At 42.7% G+C, this 17,816-nt stretch overlaps 2 protein-coding genes across 13 annotated transcripts in view; one reads left to right on the forward strand and one right to left on the reverse strand.

The window, feature by feature from the left end:
• cacnb1 (calcium channel, voltage-dependent, beta 1 subunit) overlaps positions 1 to 7,710 on the reverse strand; it is a 32,927-nt gene extending 25,217 nt beyond the window's left edge. For 5 of the 11 annotated variants that reach the window (XM_042087943.1, XM_042087942.1, XM_042087944.1 and 2 more), the window contains exons 1-2: positions 7,415 to 7,709; positions 1,536 to 1,622 (exon numbers count right to left, since the gene is read on the reverse strand). In XM_042087943.1, the coding sequence (XP_041943877.1) occupies positions 1,536 to 1,622; positions 7,415 to 7,504 (177 nt within the window). In that variant the 5' untranslated portion in view covers positions 7,505 to 7,709. Of the gene's footprint in view, positions 1 to 1,535; positions 1,623 to 7,414 lie in introns of all 11 variants that reach the window. The other 6 variants (XM_042087947.1, XM_042087946.1, XM_042087945.1 and 3 more) reach the window with 2 other exon arrangements.
• Positions 7,711 to 8,689: 979 nt separating this feature from the next.
• On the forward strand, positions 8,690 to 12,751 carry LOC121706326 (60S ribosomal protein L19-like). Of its 2 annotated transcripts, none has more exons than XM_042087981.1 (6): positions 8,690 to 8,754; positions 9,420 to 9,526; positions 9,748 to 9,870; positions 10,509 to 10,629; positions 11,477 to 11,587; positions 12,411 to 12,751. In XM_042087981.1, the coding sequence occupies exons 1-6, from the start codon at positions 8,750 to 8,752 to the stop codon at positions 12,535 to 12,537; spliced, it is 594 nt and encodes a 197-aa protein (XP_041943915.1). In that variant the 5' UTR covers positions 8,690 to 8,749; the 3' UTR covers positions 12,538 to 12,751. The 2 variants fall into 2 exon arrangements, with proteins under 2 accessions (XP_041943915.1, XP_041943914.1); XM_042087980.1 differs by lacking the exon at positions 8,690 to 8,754 and adding an exon at positions 9,299 to 9,327.
• The last annotated feature ends 5,065 nt before the right edge of the window (positions 12,752 to 17,816 follow it).

The following is a 17,816-nucleotide window of genomic DNA, read 5'->3' on the forward strand; positions in this document are numbered from 1 at the left end:
ACTGGAGGAAACCACAGGACTAAGCTGCGGAAACACCTGTGGCCTGGCCACGCCTAGGCCAGCTGCCCTCTGGTTAATCTGCATGAGCGCCCTGTTTAGTAGGAGCAATAACCTTTCAAGCCCGCGCAGGGGTTAAACTCCCTGCGTTCTGAGGCGCAGGGGGAGGCATTTTAACGTGACACCCATTGCCGAACGGGTAAATGTCAGGCAGCAGGGGTGAGGATGGGAGACAGCGAGGAGGAAGGACATGTTTCGCTGTGGCACAGGCATCCTTTTTGAAATGTCACGTCAACACAAGGTGCATGCATCTGGGGTGACAATCTCAACTGGGCAGCGGGCTATTGTGGATCCCATCTGATTGCACTGAAGATAAAGAGACCCCCTACATCCTTTTCCTGTCAACCAGCCAACCACACCTCTGATGCTGCCCCCCCCATATCACATATGTCCACCTTCTTATGTCATAAGGAACATCTCAACTTTATAATCCCAATGTCCTCCCAAATGCATTCCCATAATGAATTTAGCTTTTATTATGAATGCAAACGCCTCTCTTTTGTGACCTCTGTCTCAGTCTATCAACTTTGACCCTATGGTATTAATTAAAACCTCTCGCTCGCTACTATTTTTAACTAAATGAGGCCTAATCCACATACTAAAACCAAGCAGCAGCACAAAGCATAAAGACAATCACTAAATCAACTAGGGCACAAATTCCTGGTTTATGAAGGAATATCATCCAACAAGAGGATGATATCTACTGTATCTACCGCATGATTCCTCTCCCCCCTACTCTCTCTCCCTCTCCCCTACACTCCCTCTCTCTTCTCACTCACTCTCTCTCAATCTCACTCTTTCTCTCTCTCTCGCTCTCTCAGTCTCTCTTGCTCTCAATATTTCTCTCTCGCTCTCTCAGTCTTTCTCTTGCTCTCTCTCTATCTCTCACTCTCTCTTAATCTCACTCTTTCTCTCTCTCTCGCTCTCTCAGTCTCTCTTGCTCTCAATCTTTCTCTCTCTCGCTCTCTCAGTCTTTCTCTTGCTCTCTCTCTCTCTCGCTCTCTCTGAGTGATCATCAGGAGAAAGCCCTTGCTCACCTGGCTGGAATGCGGGCTCTTATCAGATACTTAATTAGGAGACAAAAGAAGAGCGGGATTCATGATTTCCCCTGCGGAATATTATCCCTGTTAGGATCTAATTACTTTCTGAAATGATGCTGATTAATAATGTTTCACTGCCGGCACCTCACACTATGAGGTGCTCACCATGCATAGCTCAACTCTGCGTAGTGCTTTAGTGAGTGAGTGCTTCCTGCTTTTAGTTTTCCTGATTTGTATTAATTGACTGATAGTGCTTAACAAGGACTCATGCATTGTAGGAGCTTGGGGAGTTGCTAACAATGGTCCTCCAGTTGTTATTTGTGTGGCCACTGCAGTCAGTGCCTATTCTGCCTGAACAACATTTATTTTTGTCCACTGTGAGTGTGTGTGTGTGTGTGTGTGTGTGAGTGGGGGGGGGGGGGGGGGGTATTTTCTTACCTGTCTAACAAAGCTGTTGGAGGTGGTGTCTGAGGAGGTGCTGCCATCTGAGCGTTTGAAGCGACTCTTTCTCTTTGCATACTTCCCCTGTGAGAAAAACATTGACAGAAAAGGGAACGAAAGGAAAGAGACAGACAGGGAGAGAGAGAAATTCATTAGTGGCTGGAAGCTGGATATTTATTAATGCATGTTAGTTGGACCATGTTCATCTTTTGAGTTATCAATCAGCCCCAACATACTTTCAGATTCCACACCTCTGGTTTACAAAGACTACACAAGCAGAGTGACATTCCAACAGTGCATTTTCTATTCAAGTAGTAAAAGAAATCTCTTAACCTATCACATCTCCATAAAGCTTATGATGTGATGTTTAAATGAGGAGGTGTTTATTCATAGTCATCAGTTTGCTTGATGGCAGAGATCTAAGGCTGAATGTCATCGGTACTCGGGACAGAAATTAGAATGATCCGTCTGCAAAGGGTTAACACACCTAAGGCAGTTTGAACATTGTCTTTGTCTTCCACTGTGGCAGGCACATTCAACTATCATCCCATATGAGGCCTCCATTGTGTGGCTTTGGGCATCTCTGAACTGTAGATTCTGTCTGGTTGCTAAGTTACTTTTCATAAAAGCTACTGCTAGCTGACGGAGTGAAGGGTGAGTATCAATGCATAATGGCTGATGCATAATGGCGGTTAGTCTGACATCTGAGTGGGTGGTGTGTGCAGCAAATTGCTCTACACTGAAAACCAGTTTAAGTGCAGCACAGACGACAGATATATTTGTAAAGCCTTCATTCATCAAACCTGTCTTTGGTACGGCTGCATTTCTAACACACTACTGAACAAGCCAGACCCACATAGTAATATCAAAAATAAAAGCTGGTTAATGAGGGAGGCTTTGAAATAGCCAATCAATATCAACTGTGCATTTCCAGGAGACATACGTTTTATGTACAGCTGGAAAATATGGACTATAAATAAAATCGCAATCACGATTCAGAATTTAAATCTTTTCTTTCTCAAACTGTCCAAGAGTGACAAACCACCCAAGGAATGTTCTTAAAAACATCAATCACATCATTGACAAGTAATAAATATGTGACGTGATGACCCAGTTCAGCATGAGTTGCAAACTAGCAAGAGTTCAAGTATTCAGCATTTGTAAATCTCCACAAAATAAAATGAATTCAGTCCATTGAATACAAACATACCCACAGCCACACACACATACCCACACCCACAGCTCTTTTCCATTAAAGCTGCAGTTGGCAAGATTTTTTTGATCATATTCACTGAAACCGACACTATGCTCCAACAGAACAACATAAATCAGCACACTTTTACCTCCACCTAGAGCCGGCTGTGTGAGATCTGAGTGTCAATCACAGTCTGGTGCAGTCTGGTGCGCACTGACGAGCACAAACTCGATGAGAGGGTGCTAGGTGGTAGTGGGGGAGGGGCATGAGAGTTGTAAACATTAAACATTTTGGCTAAGTCCCCTCAATCTGTCAGACTTGCCAGCTGCAGCTTTATGGACCGGTGCGTGGCCTTGGTGTTGTGTTTCCATAAGGAGCTGTAACATCGGGGACATTAGCTAACAATGCTAGAATTTGCTAAACAGTGCCTAGTAACGACACATGACATTTAGTAGGATCTCACCTCCCATGATGAGTAATGTCCCAGAGAGTGTACTGTCGGTGAGGTGTGTGAGTGCATGGCTGTGCCCTGACCAGTGGTCTTGCTGGCCTGAATGAGGTCCACTGTGGCATTAGTGAGAGTCAGGCCCAGTCACCATGGAAACAAGCACAGGTCTAATTGGGTTTGGTGGCAATCATGAACTGATGCCAGCTGGCAGTTTAATATGACACACACACAAACACACACACACACACACACACACACACACATTTTGTATTTCTCTCTTTTCACTTCAAAATACATGCATAGACACACGTTTAAAAAGAGAACTCACATGAACCAAATCAAACATAAGCGCACAGCACACACACACGCGCGCAACAAGTTTATCTTGTTGGAGATACCGGACCTAAAGACCAAAAGGATGCCGTGGAGATGGAGATGAGAGACTTCCTGTTGACAAACATCCTTTGGAGTTAATTGGCTAATTAAAGGGCTAGTCAGAGGCAGAGCTTTTCTCTGGAAAAAGGACTGACTGTGTAAAAGAGATTTCAATGTTTTCAAGCCAAATCTACCTGTTTCAGAAATATGACTCAGGTCAATTTTGATACCCCCAAGTGGTATTTAAAAAACACTTTGTTTGACTCTCTCGACTCTCAAAAACACCTACAAATACACACAATCCAGCATTAAACAAATCTGTGTCCCATATGCTGTATAGACTTTAACGTTTCTGAGAAAGCAGACCACCATAGTCACCATGACTTTCGATCCAACAAAATAACAATTGTGCTATAAGACAGTGAGACACACACAAACACACACACACAAACACACACACACAAACAAACAAACACACACACACGCACACGCACACACGCACACGCACACACACAACCCAACACAACCCACTGAGTGCCACTCACTAACTATCGGGCAGAGAGTCCAGCCCCAGCTCGGGGAGAATGCTCCTGTGGAGAGCTTGATGTATTGCCACTCTCACCCCTCTGTGTCGCCAGTCACTTACCTGGAGACAGCACTGCTCAGACACGGCGATAAAGAATATGGGGCATGACTCTGATGGATAAGATAGATACTAGATAGAAACTCAGAGACCTGTCTGCATTTGTCTGTCTATGTTTCTATTATAAGCGATTTGGCTATAGCTTTGCTGATCTTGGCCAGTGTAGGCTACATAATGTTTATGAGCTTACAAGCATATTGAGGACAAACATTCCACACTGGTTATAGTCTTTCTGTTTCACTGTACGTGCTAATGAAAAATCAAACATTCCACACTGGTTATAGTCTTTCTGTTTCACTGTACGTGTTAATGAAAAATCAGACATGCCACACTGGTTATAGTCTTTCTGTCTCACTGTACGTGCTAATGAAAAATCCAAGCTGTCTCCCCCTTGTCACATTTGTAAATACATTACCATTTATGTGTCATTGGGCAACCGATGCCAAGTGATGTCAAATGCGTAATTCATCATTTATCCTAAATGACTTCAGATCAATACGTAACACATCAGAGAAATAAGTCACTGATGTTGAGAAAAATATGTGAAGTCATTAAACAAAAGCAAAGCTTTATCCTTAAAAACATGGCATCTTTTAAAATAAACTCAAGCTCCAGGATGTTTTGATTTATTCCACTCCAGATCATTTTTGTATGGTAATTGGTGGATAATCTAATCCGGTGACTGTGGTCAGGAAATCTCTTGTAATGCGAATGCAATATTGGGCCTTTCCTAGCCCTGCATTACCTTGGTCTGGAATACCACTCAGCGATTGCCATGACAATGGAACTGACCGTGGTGCTGAAAAACAGCCATACTGCTATTGTTGGGCATATATTATACGCAATGTGTCTAAATAATATACTTAAACCACTAACCAACATACAGCTAAACACAAATAAGCTTAATAGCTAAATAGAAATCATTTAAAAAACCATATATTATTAGTGTATTTTTTGTTGGGTCAAGAAACTCATGAATCATTGTTACACCACATTGATCTAGATGCATCATCCATATAGGACCTTTTAATGAATTCCACAAATCATAAATCAATTTCCTTTGCTATGCCCCTGCCAATCCTCAAGAGTATGTTACAATAGCAGGAGAGACACACACACACACACACACACACACACACACCTCAACATGAACCAACTCCAACCAAACAAACAACAAACAGCATCAGCATCAACACGCTGCAGGCACACACAAACACTGAATACAAACTGAATAGAGCAGAGGAGTAGCATTAGGAGGTCAGGAGAGACAGATAGAGAGAAAGACAAGATAGAGACAAGGAGTATGAGATGACAGAGAGAGAGAGAGAGAGAGAGGGTGAGAGAGAGAGAGAGAGAGAGAGGGTGAGTGGGTGGCCATTCCTACAGCACAGAGGTCCTGCGGCTCTCCCTGGCGTTCTCCCCTGCACTCCCAACCAACCTGCGCCCTTATGGCATCTGTACGTGGACTCAGTCATACTGCAGTTCTCACCTGGGGAGAGCAGAGCGCCATAGTGAGCAACTGGGATGTTGTACTAGATCTCTGTGCACCTTCAAAACTTTTCAACGGACCTAAGCTGGAGGTCCTATGTGATTAAACAAACTTAGTCATCCAGTTCACCCAGAGGGCTGAACCGGGCAGCCCTGAGAGCATGCCTACGTTGTGTGTTCCCTCCATTGCGCCGCAATGTTCCCAACTGGCGGATGACTCATGTTTCAAGTGGTGAAGAAGGTTGAAGCTTCTTGAACATGGCCCCGGTCTCAGTGTGTGTGTGTGTGGGGGTGTGTGTTCTGTACAGGTCTTTTTTATATCATCATTCTTTCCTGGTCGATCGAATGACCAATCAAAACCCACGCGAGAGGGCTGTAGAAGCATGAACGCAAATCTACACACACTCTCTCTCTCTCTCTCTGTCTCTATCTCTATATCTCACACTCTACCAAACACAAATGCACTTAAAACCCACATGAGCAGTGATATCAGCATCATATCCACCCCCTCAGATCTATCTATAGAGAGTACCATACTCTGAGCACCGTAGGTCAGACTCACTCACTCGCTCAAACACTTTGAACGGAATTACATAAATATCATTACATAAATACTATGCAACAGCAGAGATAAGCAGACCACACCTCAATATGCCACAAGTGAACACCTCCATCACAACGCTTCCCTCCTTCTGCACTGGCTAAATTTAGAGTTGAGAATGAGAGGGAAGGAAAGACTGGATCAACAAACTGGAGCTTTGACTGATGACAAAGGATCACTCTTTTGCTCTGTATACTTTATACTTAAAAGAGAAGTAAACTTGTGGACAGTTTATCCTATACCTTACTGGATGCAACAAGAACTCCAATACTCCCTGACCTAATCCAAAACACTTTTCCCATCCTAGGTGTCCACAACTGTGACACACCTGTAGGCTGGTAGAAAAAAGGTGTTTGTGTGAGAGAGAGACAGAGAGAGAAAGAGAGAGAAGTTCTATGAACGCGTGGGCGTGGTTTGAAAGCTGATGGGAAATATTTACACAGAAATGACATCATTAGTTAAAATCAATCAATCCACTGTATTTTTACTATGTTTATAACCACTTGATAAAGAAACGTAGCTTAGTAGCCTACAACTCTTCCATCGTACGTATAAGCTAACACAGCACAAATCACTAATCTCGGCTACCCTACAGCAGATCAGTTTAGTTTTGCCATGAAGTAGCAGAGGCAAAAAAATTAAATTACTTCGCCTATCAGGACCAGGAATCGAGAGAACAGACTAGCAATAAAGCGAAATAGAATGAAAATCATTTTAAAATCTGACCAGGGTGGCAAACAGCCCTGGGCGACATAACATAGGCTACATCCAACATTTTGCTCAGTCTTTGAAGCATTGCCAATATTTTCAACATCAGAAGTTCATCATTTGTTACACTTGGGATTACAGGCTAGGCTATTCCTACGTGTTTCGAAGTGTCTAAGCAGTTAATTTGGCTAGGCAGCATCCTTTTCCATTGGCTACCAACACAACATCCAAACGAAAAAAACAACCTTCTATCATTCAAAAACCGCGACAACCTAGGGACATTTAGAGATCAACAGGCTGCCAGAGAGGATAGCAGTGTATTTCTTTAGAACCTTTTCCGCTATCTTGTATTTGGGTGTGTATGGGCTATGTGCGTAAACTGTCTGTATATGCGCGCGTTGATGTTCTTTTATCCTACCTGTGCGTGCGAACCGTGATCGAACATGTCCATTTGAATCTCCTGGGTTGAAGTGGAAGGTGTCCTGGACATACTACTTTTCTGGACCATTGATTTTACCTTTCAACTCTGGTTATTATTGTTTCATATAATGTACTTTTCTCACTGTAGCCTACGCATCGTTGGATGAAATTACGGTCGCTCCTTTCTTGGTTTTCCTTCTGTCTTCTCTTCTGACGTTTTTATCGCCTCGCAGCTGCTCCTCAGTTTCCCGTAGCAGTCCTATCCACCTCGCGCAGACAATACAGTACGCTCGTGATTCCAGCTGCCAAGCGTAGAGCCACGCCTCAAGAAGCTGGCACCGCCTCCTAAACCTAATCGAACAATCGGTGGTGACCACGGCGGGGCTTCCGGGATCTTGCCGTCGAGATTGGGCAAGAAGGAAGGCAGTTAAAGCGGAGACTGGGGCTGAGAGATGCCTGGATATGCGGAATCTAGGCCTGCTTCGCTATAATCACCCATCCTTGTATTGGCAAATGAATAGGCAACATCACCAGAGTTATTGTTCAATGGTTCATTTGCAAACCCATGCTTATGAGTGAAAAAGATAGGAGGAGAAAAAAAGATGAAAGGTGAAAGCTGAAGCCATGAAGCTGATCCTTTGTTAGAAGCTCCACTACATAGGATAGGCTTTCCAGAAGACAAGAGATAGCTTAGGCTACTGAGGACTTGTTTACTTTAATTTATAAGTGCATTTTATTAACGTTTTATTGGCACTGGCTACGAATCGTAGGTCTAAACGTTGCGTCTCAAAGAAATTCAACATAGCCTAGGCCTATAGATTAATGATTCCAAGACACACAACGTTGGTAAATTAAATAATTTTAAGTATTTTAAGTATTGCAACAATTTACTACATACTAAGCTTCTGGCGAAACAGCAGGAAGTTTTTCACAATTCAACAGGTGCGTAATTCACAGAAGAGACTGAAAAGTGTTGAGGGCATCGGAGAACCGTGATGATAAAGATTTGGTTGACACAGCACCGACTCGTGGCGATGCTGGGTAATGAAGAAAACACACGCCATCAGTGAAACATTTTGGGATATACCACTATGTCGTACATAGGGGTAATATTAGGCTATACATCTTTAATAATAGCATGCTTCACCATTAGAATAATCAAAATATCATTATTTATACATTTATACAATACACACAGCTGCAGTTAAACAAAATAAGATATGGCTATTTAAAATGAAAATAACTTTAGGTTGCATCTTACACACCCCTGATTGTTTTATTCTTATAATCCATTACGTCAGTCTATTTCGATTCCGCACTCTCTGCCGTAGCCATGAGGTAAGGAAGTAGCTGATAAAATATACCTTTGCTTTCTACACAAACTGCAGAAATCTGTCACAAAGTTCACGAGTAAATATGCGGGTCATAGCATGGGTTGTCAAAGAGACTCAATGGAATGGAAAAGCAAACCGTGTCATGTCAATTTTGGCCTGTGCTACGATGTCAGCTAACATGGACGCCATGTTGCTGTTCATGGATATGAGGCCCAAGATGAGCTGTCGCACTAAAATGCACGACGCTTAAAGAGATGGGCTTAGAACATAGTAGTGCTCCAAATTTCAATCAACAAGTTTGCAGATTAGTCGTTTGTAATGGTTGCGTTCTGTATGCTAACACCCACATGCAGCCGAGAGCAGGTTTTGATAACGCTACGTGTACATGATCTGTCAAGTTTGTAGCTATCGCTAGCCAACCTAGAGGATGTGCAGTATGATTGGGTCATGCTTGTTTTCTGTCTGTGTCGCACAGTGTTGTCCCACCTTTGTTATACCTAATGAGTAGTGTAAATTCTGAACAGTGTTCACAGTCTAGACAACACTATCTTGAGGAGGCATGCATGAATAAGAAGAGGTGGGATTTGATAACCTACAAAATACTGCTGGCTAGGATGATTGCAAGAACCAGCATGATCTAACTGGCTCTTTCCTGTTATTTTTCCTCAGCATGCTCAGGCTTCAAAAGCGCCTGGCGTCCAGCGTCTTGCGCTGTGGCAAGAAGAAGGTTTGGCTGGACCCTAACGAGACTAACGAAATCGCCAATGCAAATTCCCGTAAGAGAGCCATGCTAAGAATACATTCACTTTCCTTGTCCCTGCTCATTTTAGAACTGCCCCCCTTGTTTTGTTGTTGTTGTATAAAATCACCATGATCACCATGACATATCTCCTTGTTTTTGTGAAATTAGAATAAACATGTACCACATCACTGCATCACCCCAGTGCTCCATCGCCCTTATTAACATCCTAAACTCCTCAACTTTCATCACCTTTAGGGCAGCAGATCCGTAAGCTGGTGAAGGATGGTCTGATTATCAGGAAGCCGGTGACGGTCCACTCACGTGCCCGCTGCCGCAAGAACACACTGGCACGGCGCAAAGGCCGCCATATGGGCATCGGTGAGTGGCAACAAGGGAGTGTTGTCAGTACATCTAGTATAGAACCATGCACTTTTGAAAACGATTTCGATAAGGTGCCACCTCATATATATATATATTTTGGCCACATGGTTTTGAAGATTCTTATATAACTATTTGTATTTGTTTGACTTCATCATTAGTTTACATGGTACCTTTTGCCATGAAATAGCTGTGCTGATATGGTATTAAACCTAAATGTACTAACTTACTGATCAGTACTGAACAATACTCTGAGCTGGTGTAGCTGTAAGGGAATGTTGCTTAATTACCGTAATTCCACATGTTGGGTGTAATTCTTCAAAAAAGCTAAGCCAGTGCCAGATCAGATGGATTACTACCCACCAACATCAGAGTATTTTGTTAGTTGCTAGATGATCTCAGAGGTTAACCATTGTATCCATTCAGTGCATCTTACATGAGTGAAAACATCCAACAAAGCCAGCAAAGGAGCTGCAGTTGTTACCGATGTTACCACATATGGTAGTTGCTGATCATTTATAGTAACACTAGTGCAGTCTGTTCTGTTTGTACACAAACATTTGACCCTCATCCCAAGGATGTTTTCAGGTGTTTTTTTGTTTGCAGTGGTGTTGATTACTGATGGGCTTTTTGCACAGGTAAGAGGAAGGGCACAGCCAACGCTCGCATGCCTGAAAAGCTCTGCTGGATGAGACGAATGAGAATACTGCGCCGGTTGCTACGGAGATACAGAGAGTCGAAGAAGATTGACAGGCACATGTGAGTAGTCTGTCTGGTCAGTGGTAGTCCTCTTAAATGTCCAAAGGGGGGCACTCTACTGCCAACATATAAACATAAGGCCCAGTGAGTTTGTTCAAAGTAAAAGTATGGTATGGCAAAGTATGGTATGAATTCAAACCACATACATCTCGTAATATGCATTTAATTAAATTGAATTGTGTAAATTCAGTGGGTGTGGAATTTTTTTTAATCAGGCTGGAAACATTCTTTTCTCAGTCTAGCATTGGTGTCATTGTATGTCAGATACAATTCAATGTAGCAAACTACTGAAGGGACAGCATTGGCTGTATTTTTAGTTGCATTCTAACATTTGAATGAAACGATTCTAAAATAGCATTGAGTTTCTTTTACAAGCTCATGTGGGACTGGTGGAAAAGCTTATAATTTATTGTCATTTTTTTTCCCACTGACCTCCCATGAATCACTATTAGGCAGCATTTATCTTATTGGAACAGTTCAGCTGACTAGAAGTTCCAGCCCTTACTGTTCCCTCCTCTATGCTGCTCGTCATTGCTGGGCAAGGCTTGGAAAGAAGGCAGAAAAAAAACGCCATCTTAGAAGCCATTTCTAGGTGCATATTGAACTGTTAGACTCCACTGCTCCCTCCAGTGGTGACTGGGGTGCTTGTCAGGTGAGGGGATGTTCCGTAGAGTGGTGGGAACTGTGAGCCAGGCTTCTTCCTGTTACCCACGTGTCGCACAGCTGAGACGGTCACAGAGTTCAGAGGGGTGGCGAAAGCCTGTGTTCCTCAAGTGTTTTGTGTTCTCATGGTTGGTTGTTTTTAAAAAAAATAAAAAATATTTTGCTCTGCTCTTCCTGACCGCAGGTACCACAGCCTGTATCTGAAAGCGAAGGGAAACGTGTTCAAGAACAAGCGCATCCTCATGGAGCACATCCACAAACTCAAGGCAGACAAGGCCCGCAAGAAGCTCCTGGCGTAAGACTCCTCTCAAACCTTATAAGGCCACTCCAGTGCAGGACAGCCCACAACAACTCTCTTCATATGCCCCCCCCCCCCCACTGTGTAGTGTCCATCAGCTGGATATTCGCTTTTACTTTCACATTTGACTTGCATTAGGTGAAGAAGAGATTGAATGGAATGCAGGGGATATACTTGCTTTTAAAGGTGCTCTAAGCGATGCCACACGTTTTTTAGGCTAAAACATTTTATGTCACTTACTGCAAACATCACCTAACCAACCGCTAGCTGTCTGTGTCCTGAATACACTGTAAAAAAAAAAACGCGATCTCTGTAGACAGCCCAGGCTTCAAAAATGGCAACAAAAACAACCTGGGCAAACCTAGCCCATAAAAACATAACGAACTGTTCCAGCAAATCACAGACGAGATGCGCGTTTAGGAGAGTTTCAATTGCACTTGAGCAGCACGGGAAGAAGTAGCGAGCTAGCTCTCTGTTTTGTTTAAAAGGTAACAGAACTAACGTTACCCAGCATCGCTTAGAGCACCTTTTACAACACATACTGTACGTGTAGGCACCATGGCCGTCATGTGTATCCTGCATCTGTTCGGTGCGCTGGTTGTGCACATCCAGAAATTAACACAATGCGTCCGAGAGATGCCGTATTCATATGGGTATGTAGATGGTATAGGCATGTTATGTGACGTACATGAGCATGCGAGACCAGCTTTATTTACAACTTGAATATGATATCCCCAGCCTAATCATCCAGTGTCGCACACAAGTATCTCTTTTTTTTCTCTCTCATATTCACCCCCCATTTATGTCTGTCTGTTTTCAGTGACCAGGCTGAGGCACGTCGCACAAAGACCCGGGAGGCCCGTAAGCGCAGAGAGGAGCGGCTGCAGGCCAAGAAGGAGGAGATCATCAAGACTCTGTCTAAGGAGGAGGAAACTACCAAAAAATGAAAATAATAATGATTAAAAATCCTCTCCTACTCCCCTGTTCTCCCAACAGATGTATTGCGCTTTTTTCGCTGTATATGGTGATAACATTATTGAGTTGTACAGACAGAATAAATTGTACAGTGAGAGTGAAGTCTGCTTCCACGTGTGTATGTGTGATCAGATGCTGTGAGACTAGTTTGCTGTTGATAATAAAAAATGAAAGAAAAAATATCTGCATTGGTGTCCCTGTTGTCTTGTAATACAAACAAAAGCCAAATGTGACTAGTGGTTCAGTAGACACAGAAATTTGGAGCTCTGTAGACCACTATTGAGGGAGGCCAGAAAGGAGTTTGGACACATTTGGAAGTAGCATCACAAGATTAGATTAGATTCAACTCTATTGTCATTGTGCAGAGTACAAGTACAGAGACAACGAAATGTCTCAAATTGTCTAATCAGAAATGCAAAAAAATGGAATGTGATCTGCACAGTATGGCAGGTGATGCATAAACAGTATAAGATATATACTGCCGTGTAGACAATAGTATGCAGTTAAGAAGAAGTGGAAACGACTTATGCATGTGATGTGGGACTGCTCTAAGATTTATGATTTTTGGAATAAGGTATTAGTCATTAGGGGGACTCGACTTCATAGTCGCCTGCAGCCGTCTTAAGCTGACTGCATAACGTGATTATTTTTGAGATTCTGATACCTTTTTAACCATGACACACAATTCCGGTTTGAAAACGTTACAGAATCTCAGAAATAATCACGTTATGCAGTCAGCTTAAGACAGCTGCAGGCGACTACATGAAGTCGAATCCCCCTATTGTCTGATCTGGTTGATATTCAGCTCCCCATGGACCCTGGTTTACACCTTCTCTAAACTCTAAACTTGAATGCATGAATGAGCTTTGGTTAGCTGGTCTAACAGCAGCCAAACAGATCAATGTTCAAGTTTGGGTTCCATCGCTATGGAATTGCCAGAGTTCAGAACATTTTACTGGAGAGAAACTAAGTGGATTATTCTATAAAAGCCTACTGACTGTGCTACATTGATGGTTGGGGATAAAATAAGGTGGAATAGTTTACAGTAGGCCTAATAAATAACTATAATGTGCAATGTATTAGCAGTAACCTTATGAGAGCAGAATAGATATGGATGAACATATGAACTATTCTGCCTAAAGGGTATCAAGATTGTGAAGAAGTGTACTTTCAGGTAGTATTGAAAAGCTGGTCAGTAGCTGCTTTATTGCTGATGTAATATCGCAGCTGTTTAGACCACAGAAATCAGTCTCTCTCTCACAGAACGTCTGACAGTTCTCCCAACATCAAACAATTGCCTCACAACAGTTTCACCTGTGCTCAAAACCAAACAATGTCAAAGTATGCATGTGTGATTAAAGTGTTCTCTGAGACTTTGAGATATGTGAAAGTGTTAGAAAAACCATGAAATACCATTTAAAAAAAAGTGGATACAGATTGGTTATTTCTGCCTTCTCTCTCAGCCCTTTGTTTCCTGTAGCCTAACATTTGACCAGTGTTGAACTAGGTAGTCCTTTACCCTGGAAATCCATGGAGTTCTCGCGAGAGCACAATGGAATTGTCTCTGCGAGACACTCTGGGAATGAGCAATTGATGCACGTTTTTACCCCTTGCATCCCGTGGAACCAATCAAATCGGCGTATCTGATATATGCGGGCCAGAGGCGAGATAAACTGATGACGACAGCGCTGCAACGTTGGAGGTCAGTAAACATTGGTTGTAGTGTTATCCAATTGTGTCAAAGTCCGAAATCATTCAGAGTAAGCATTGGTCTAGTGTTATCCAATTGCGTGCAGTGAGATTTTCAAATGCATGCTTGGTGCTGTCCCTCGAGTTGGGCCATTACATGTTCGTGGCCAGACCCTTAATCTCTCTAGATTTTCCAGGCTAGTACTGACACTTAATTTCAGCAAGGACGTGTTTGAAACCGTAATATTAACGTCTACAGTAATTTTATGTTGGAACTGTAATTGTGGAGACAAACTATATTTTGCTAAATGTGTCAGAAATTGCATGAATATGTTTTTAATTAAAAGTATCCTTTAGCAGTGTGACATCACACTCTGCGCTGAATGAATAACTTATTACACAATAACCATACTATCATACTACAACTTTGTCACTGGTTCACCTTTTCCAGTTAAAATGGAATAGGACATTCATTCATCATTTAAAATATATAGTTGACCCCAGTCCCAGACAAAGTCCTTTTAGGCATGTCTCTCCACTTGGCGGCCATATTGCAACGCTTTTTGGGCACTTATCGGGCATCTATTTCAGGTACAACTGCACAGGTGCAAGGCTTCAAGACACCAGCTGCGAGATCACAACACATGATTGGCACGACATAGCCTATTCACAACATACCACATGATTGGCACAATGTATTCACAACGGTCATGTTTGTGTTACGATCTAACCCCATACATTTCTATGGGAGATTCTTTGAGTGCTGTGTCTCCTCATTAGAAAGTCTCAGACACTGACCCAGGGCAATTCTGTGACATCATAACTTTTGTTTCACAACAGACGGTGGAATGATGTCTGGTCTTGTGGTTAAACATGACTCATTGAGAAACTCATCAGGACCAGGAATAAAAACTTGTGACAAGACGGTGAGTGTCTACCACACATAGATCTATTTACCAGAAATCAGTTCCTGCCATTATATTGACATAAACACATGGGATGATTATCCGTTTCTTTAGTATTGGTTTTCCCGTTTTCCTGTGTGTCATTCATCATATAATGGGCCACGGTAATATATCCACTCAAAGGCATACTCAGAAAGCAGATAAGACATGCAACTGCATTTGCATTGCAAAGGCATTTTAAGCATTGTTGAATATTGGGACTCGGGAGGGACATGTTTATGCTAACAGCCTTGTAGGACACTACTTCTTCATTCCACAGCTGCATCTGTTCCTCACCAGGAATAATCCTTTATCGCACAAGTGTGTGTGTGTGCGCACGTGTGCATGTGCATGTGCATGTGTGTGATTCTCTCCTCCTTCGTGACTTGCCTAACTGACAATGACCATTGCTCTCTGTTTGGTTGTTTCAAGTTAGGGGCGGCACATTGTCATTCATTTATTTATTTATAGGACAGCGCACATTCATTAACATTTCTGTAAATGTTCCAGTGTTAGCCAGCCGCCTAATTTTCCACTGTAGTCCTTTGGCAAGATGTTATGAGAACCATCAATTGACTTGGTCAGTTGTTCCCAGATGTCAAGAAAAAAACATATACAAGGAAAAACACAAGAGCGTTCACACAACTTCACAGATACAACATAAAACATTAACAGGCACTCCTAGAAATGGGCAGAATACATGGTGTGTGATACTACAGATATTAAAGGCACACTATACAGGTTTTTTAGCTTAATATTCAAGTTTTTTAGCTTAATTTACCTTCATTTAACAGCTTCAGAGTCATTGGAATGGTTATATGACTTTTTTCGGGTTGAATGGTGGCCGTCTCGCTTCCCCCTAGCGCCTGTGAGCGGAAAAACCACCCTTGCAACTGTGGGCCGGCGGGCCGACGGCCTCAGTGTCAGGAAGTATAACGAGTGTAACAAATTGCTTTACTGCATTCAAATACACATACACGCCAGGCACCGACTAGAAAAAGTTAGCGATGGAGTTTCTCAGAAATTCGTCATGACAGAGCCAGCGAAAAAGAAGCAAAAACCGAGAAAACACTAAGGAAATTGCCAATACTGCATAGTTTAGGCCTACCTTTAAGAATTAAAAGTGTTCATATGTCTGAAGCCAGTCCTTAAGATGTTGAGAGAAAGTGTGTTGGAAAGTACAACAACAAGAGAGACTACACAGTCCCCCCTTAGGGCAGATCTTGCAGCTCTACTGATGGAGTTTTTCTGTTTTATGAGAGCACAGAGTAGTTTTGTTATGTTTTCCCAGCTAAGGATTTTATTATCAAGAATATTGCAGTGATGATAAGATTTGTATTTTCTGTCTAATACCTTGAGAGCTTGCTTGTAAAGTGAGAGAATAGGCTTCAGTGCTCAGATAATGTGCCCAGATAATCCCTGTTCTGCCTCTGCCCCACCCTGTAGTGAGGACACTCAGGCAACAGGCCCAAGAGCTGCTGCTGTGCAGCATGTCCAAATCAGTAGCCATATAAGAGGCTGCAGATTATGGCTGAGGCATCTCTCCATGCAGCAGTGATCTACTGCGGAGTCAATGAAAGTGAGTGCCAAGTGTATTACTGTGATTAGAGTCTCTACAGAGTCAGTCATTAGCATTAGTTACAGTTAGGCATCCAAAAGAGCACTTAAAGCAGTCACTGATGAAGAGCGGGCACTGCAAGAGAGTGAGTGAGACAGGTCAGAAAACGAGTGTGTGTTTGTATGCATATGTGTGTGTGTGTGTGTGTGAGAGAGAGAGAGAGAGAGAGAGCGTGTTCATGTACATGTGTGTGCATGTGAGTGTGTGCATTTAAATACATGCAAAAATGCAGCTACTTTGTGTTGTGCTGCAGTGGATGAAAGCCAAATCAGCTGTTAATGATATGGATGTACATGTAAATACCCAGACAGCTGTGGGGTGTGTGTTTGTAACCTAAAGCCTGTCTGCCATGGTGTGTGCGCATACATCTGCTCGTGACCAAGTGCATTCTGTCCGGCAGATTCCTGTGCGGTGTCTCACATGTGTGCACTGGAACACACAGCAGTTTCCTGTCTTGATGCATTACGTCCAATACGTCACACATCTTCACAGACTGCAAAAATATTTCTTTCCTGAGCACATTGTTTGTGCGTCTCTCTCTCACGCATAGACGCACACACACGTGTGCACACACACATACACACAGCTCTGGCAGCTCACATAAATTCTGCACAGAGGTATAGGCTTGGCTATGCTGCATTTCTTGGATCAAAGTAAACATCTGCTAACTTCAAGTCAACATGTCTGCAACCTAGAAGACCATTAGAGAGATCAGCCCATGGTCTCTTTCTCTCTCTCTCTCTCTTTCCACTCACACACACACACACACACACAAAGCTGATTAAAAGTGAGTGTCATGGTTTGAAAGTAGCATGTTGGATAAATAAATAAAACATTGGCCTACCAAATGTTTGTGTGTGTTTGTGTGAGTGTGAATACGAGCGTTGCTGTGTATGTCTGTATGTGTGTATTTGTGCTTGAGGCTGCATTTATGCCAGTGTGTGACTGCATATGAGTGTGTATGTATGTGCGTGTATCTGAGAGAGAGAGAGTGTGTGTG

The sequence above is a fragment of the Alosa sapidissima genome, chromosome 3 (genome assembly GCF_018492685.1).
Source record: "Alosa sapidissima isolate fAloSap1 chromosome 3, fAloSap1.pri, whole genome shotgun sequence".
In the NCBI taxonomy this organism is placed as follows: Eukaryota; Metazoa; Chordata; class Actinopteri; order Clupeiformes; family Clupeidae; genus Alosa; species Alosa sapidissima.

Excerpts from the sequence above, each read along its gene's own strand:
- LOC121706326 (XM_042087980.1), top strand. Across the intron at positions 9,527-9,747 it reads AATCGCCAATGCAAATTCCC|GGCAGCAGATCCGTAAGCTG; the intron begins GTAAGAGAGCCA and ends CATCACCTTTAG. Across the intron at positions 10,630-11,476 it reads AAGAAGATTGACAGGCACAT|GTACCACAGCCTGTATCTGA; the intron begins GTGAGTAGTCTG and ends TCCTGACCGCAG.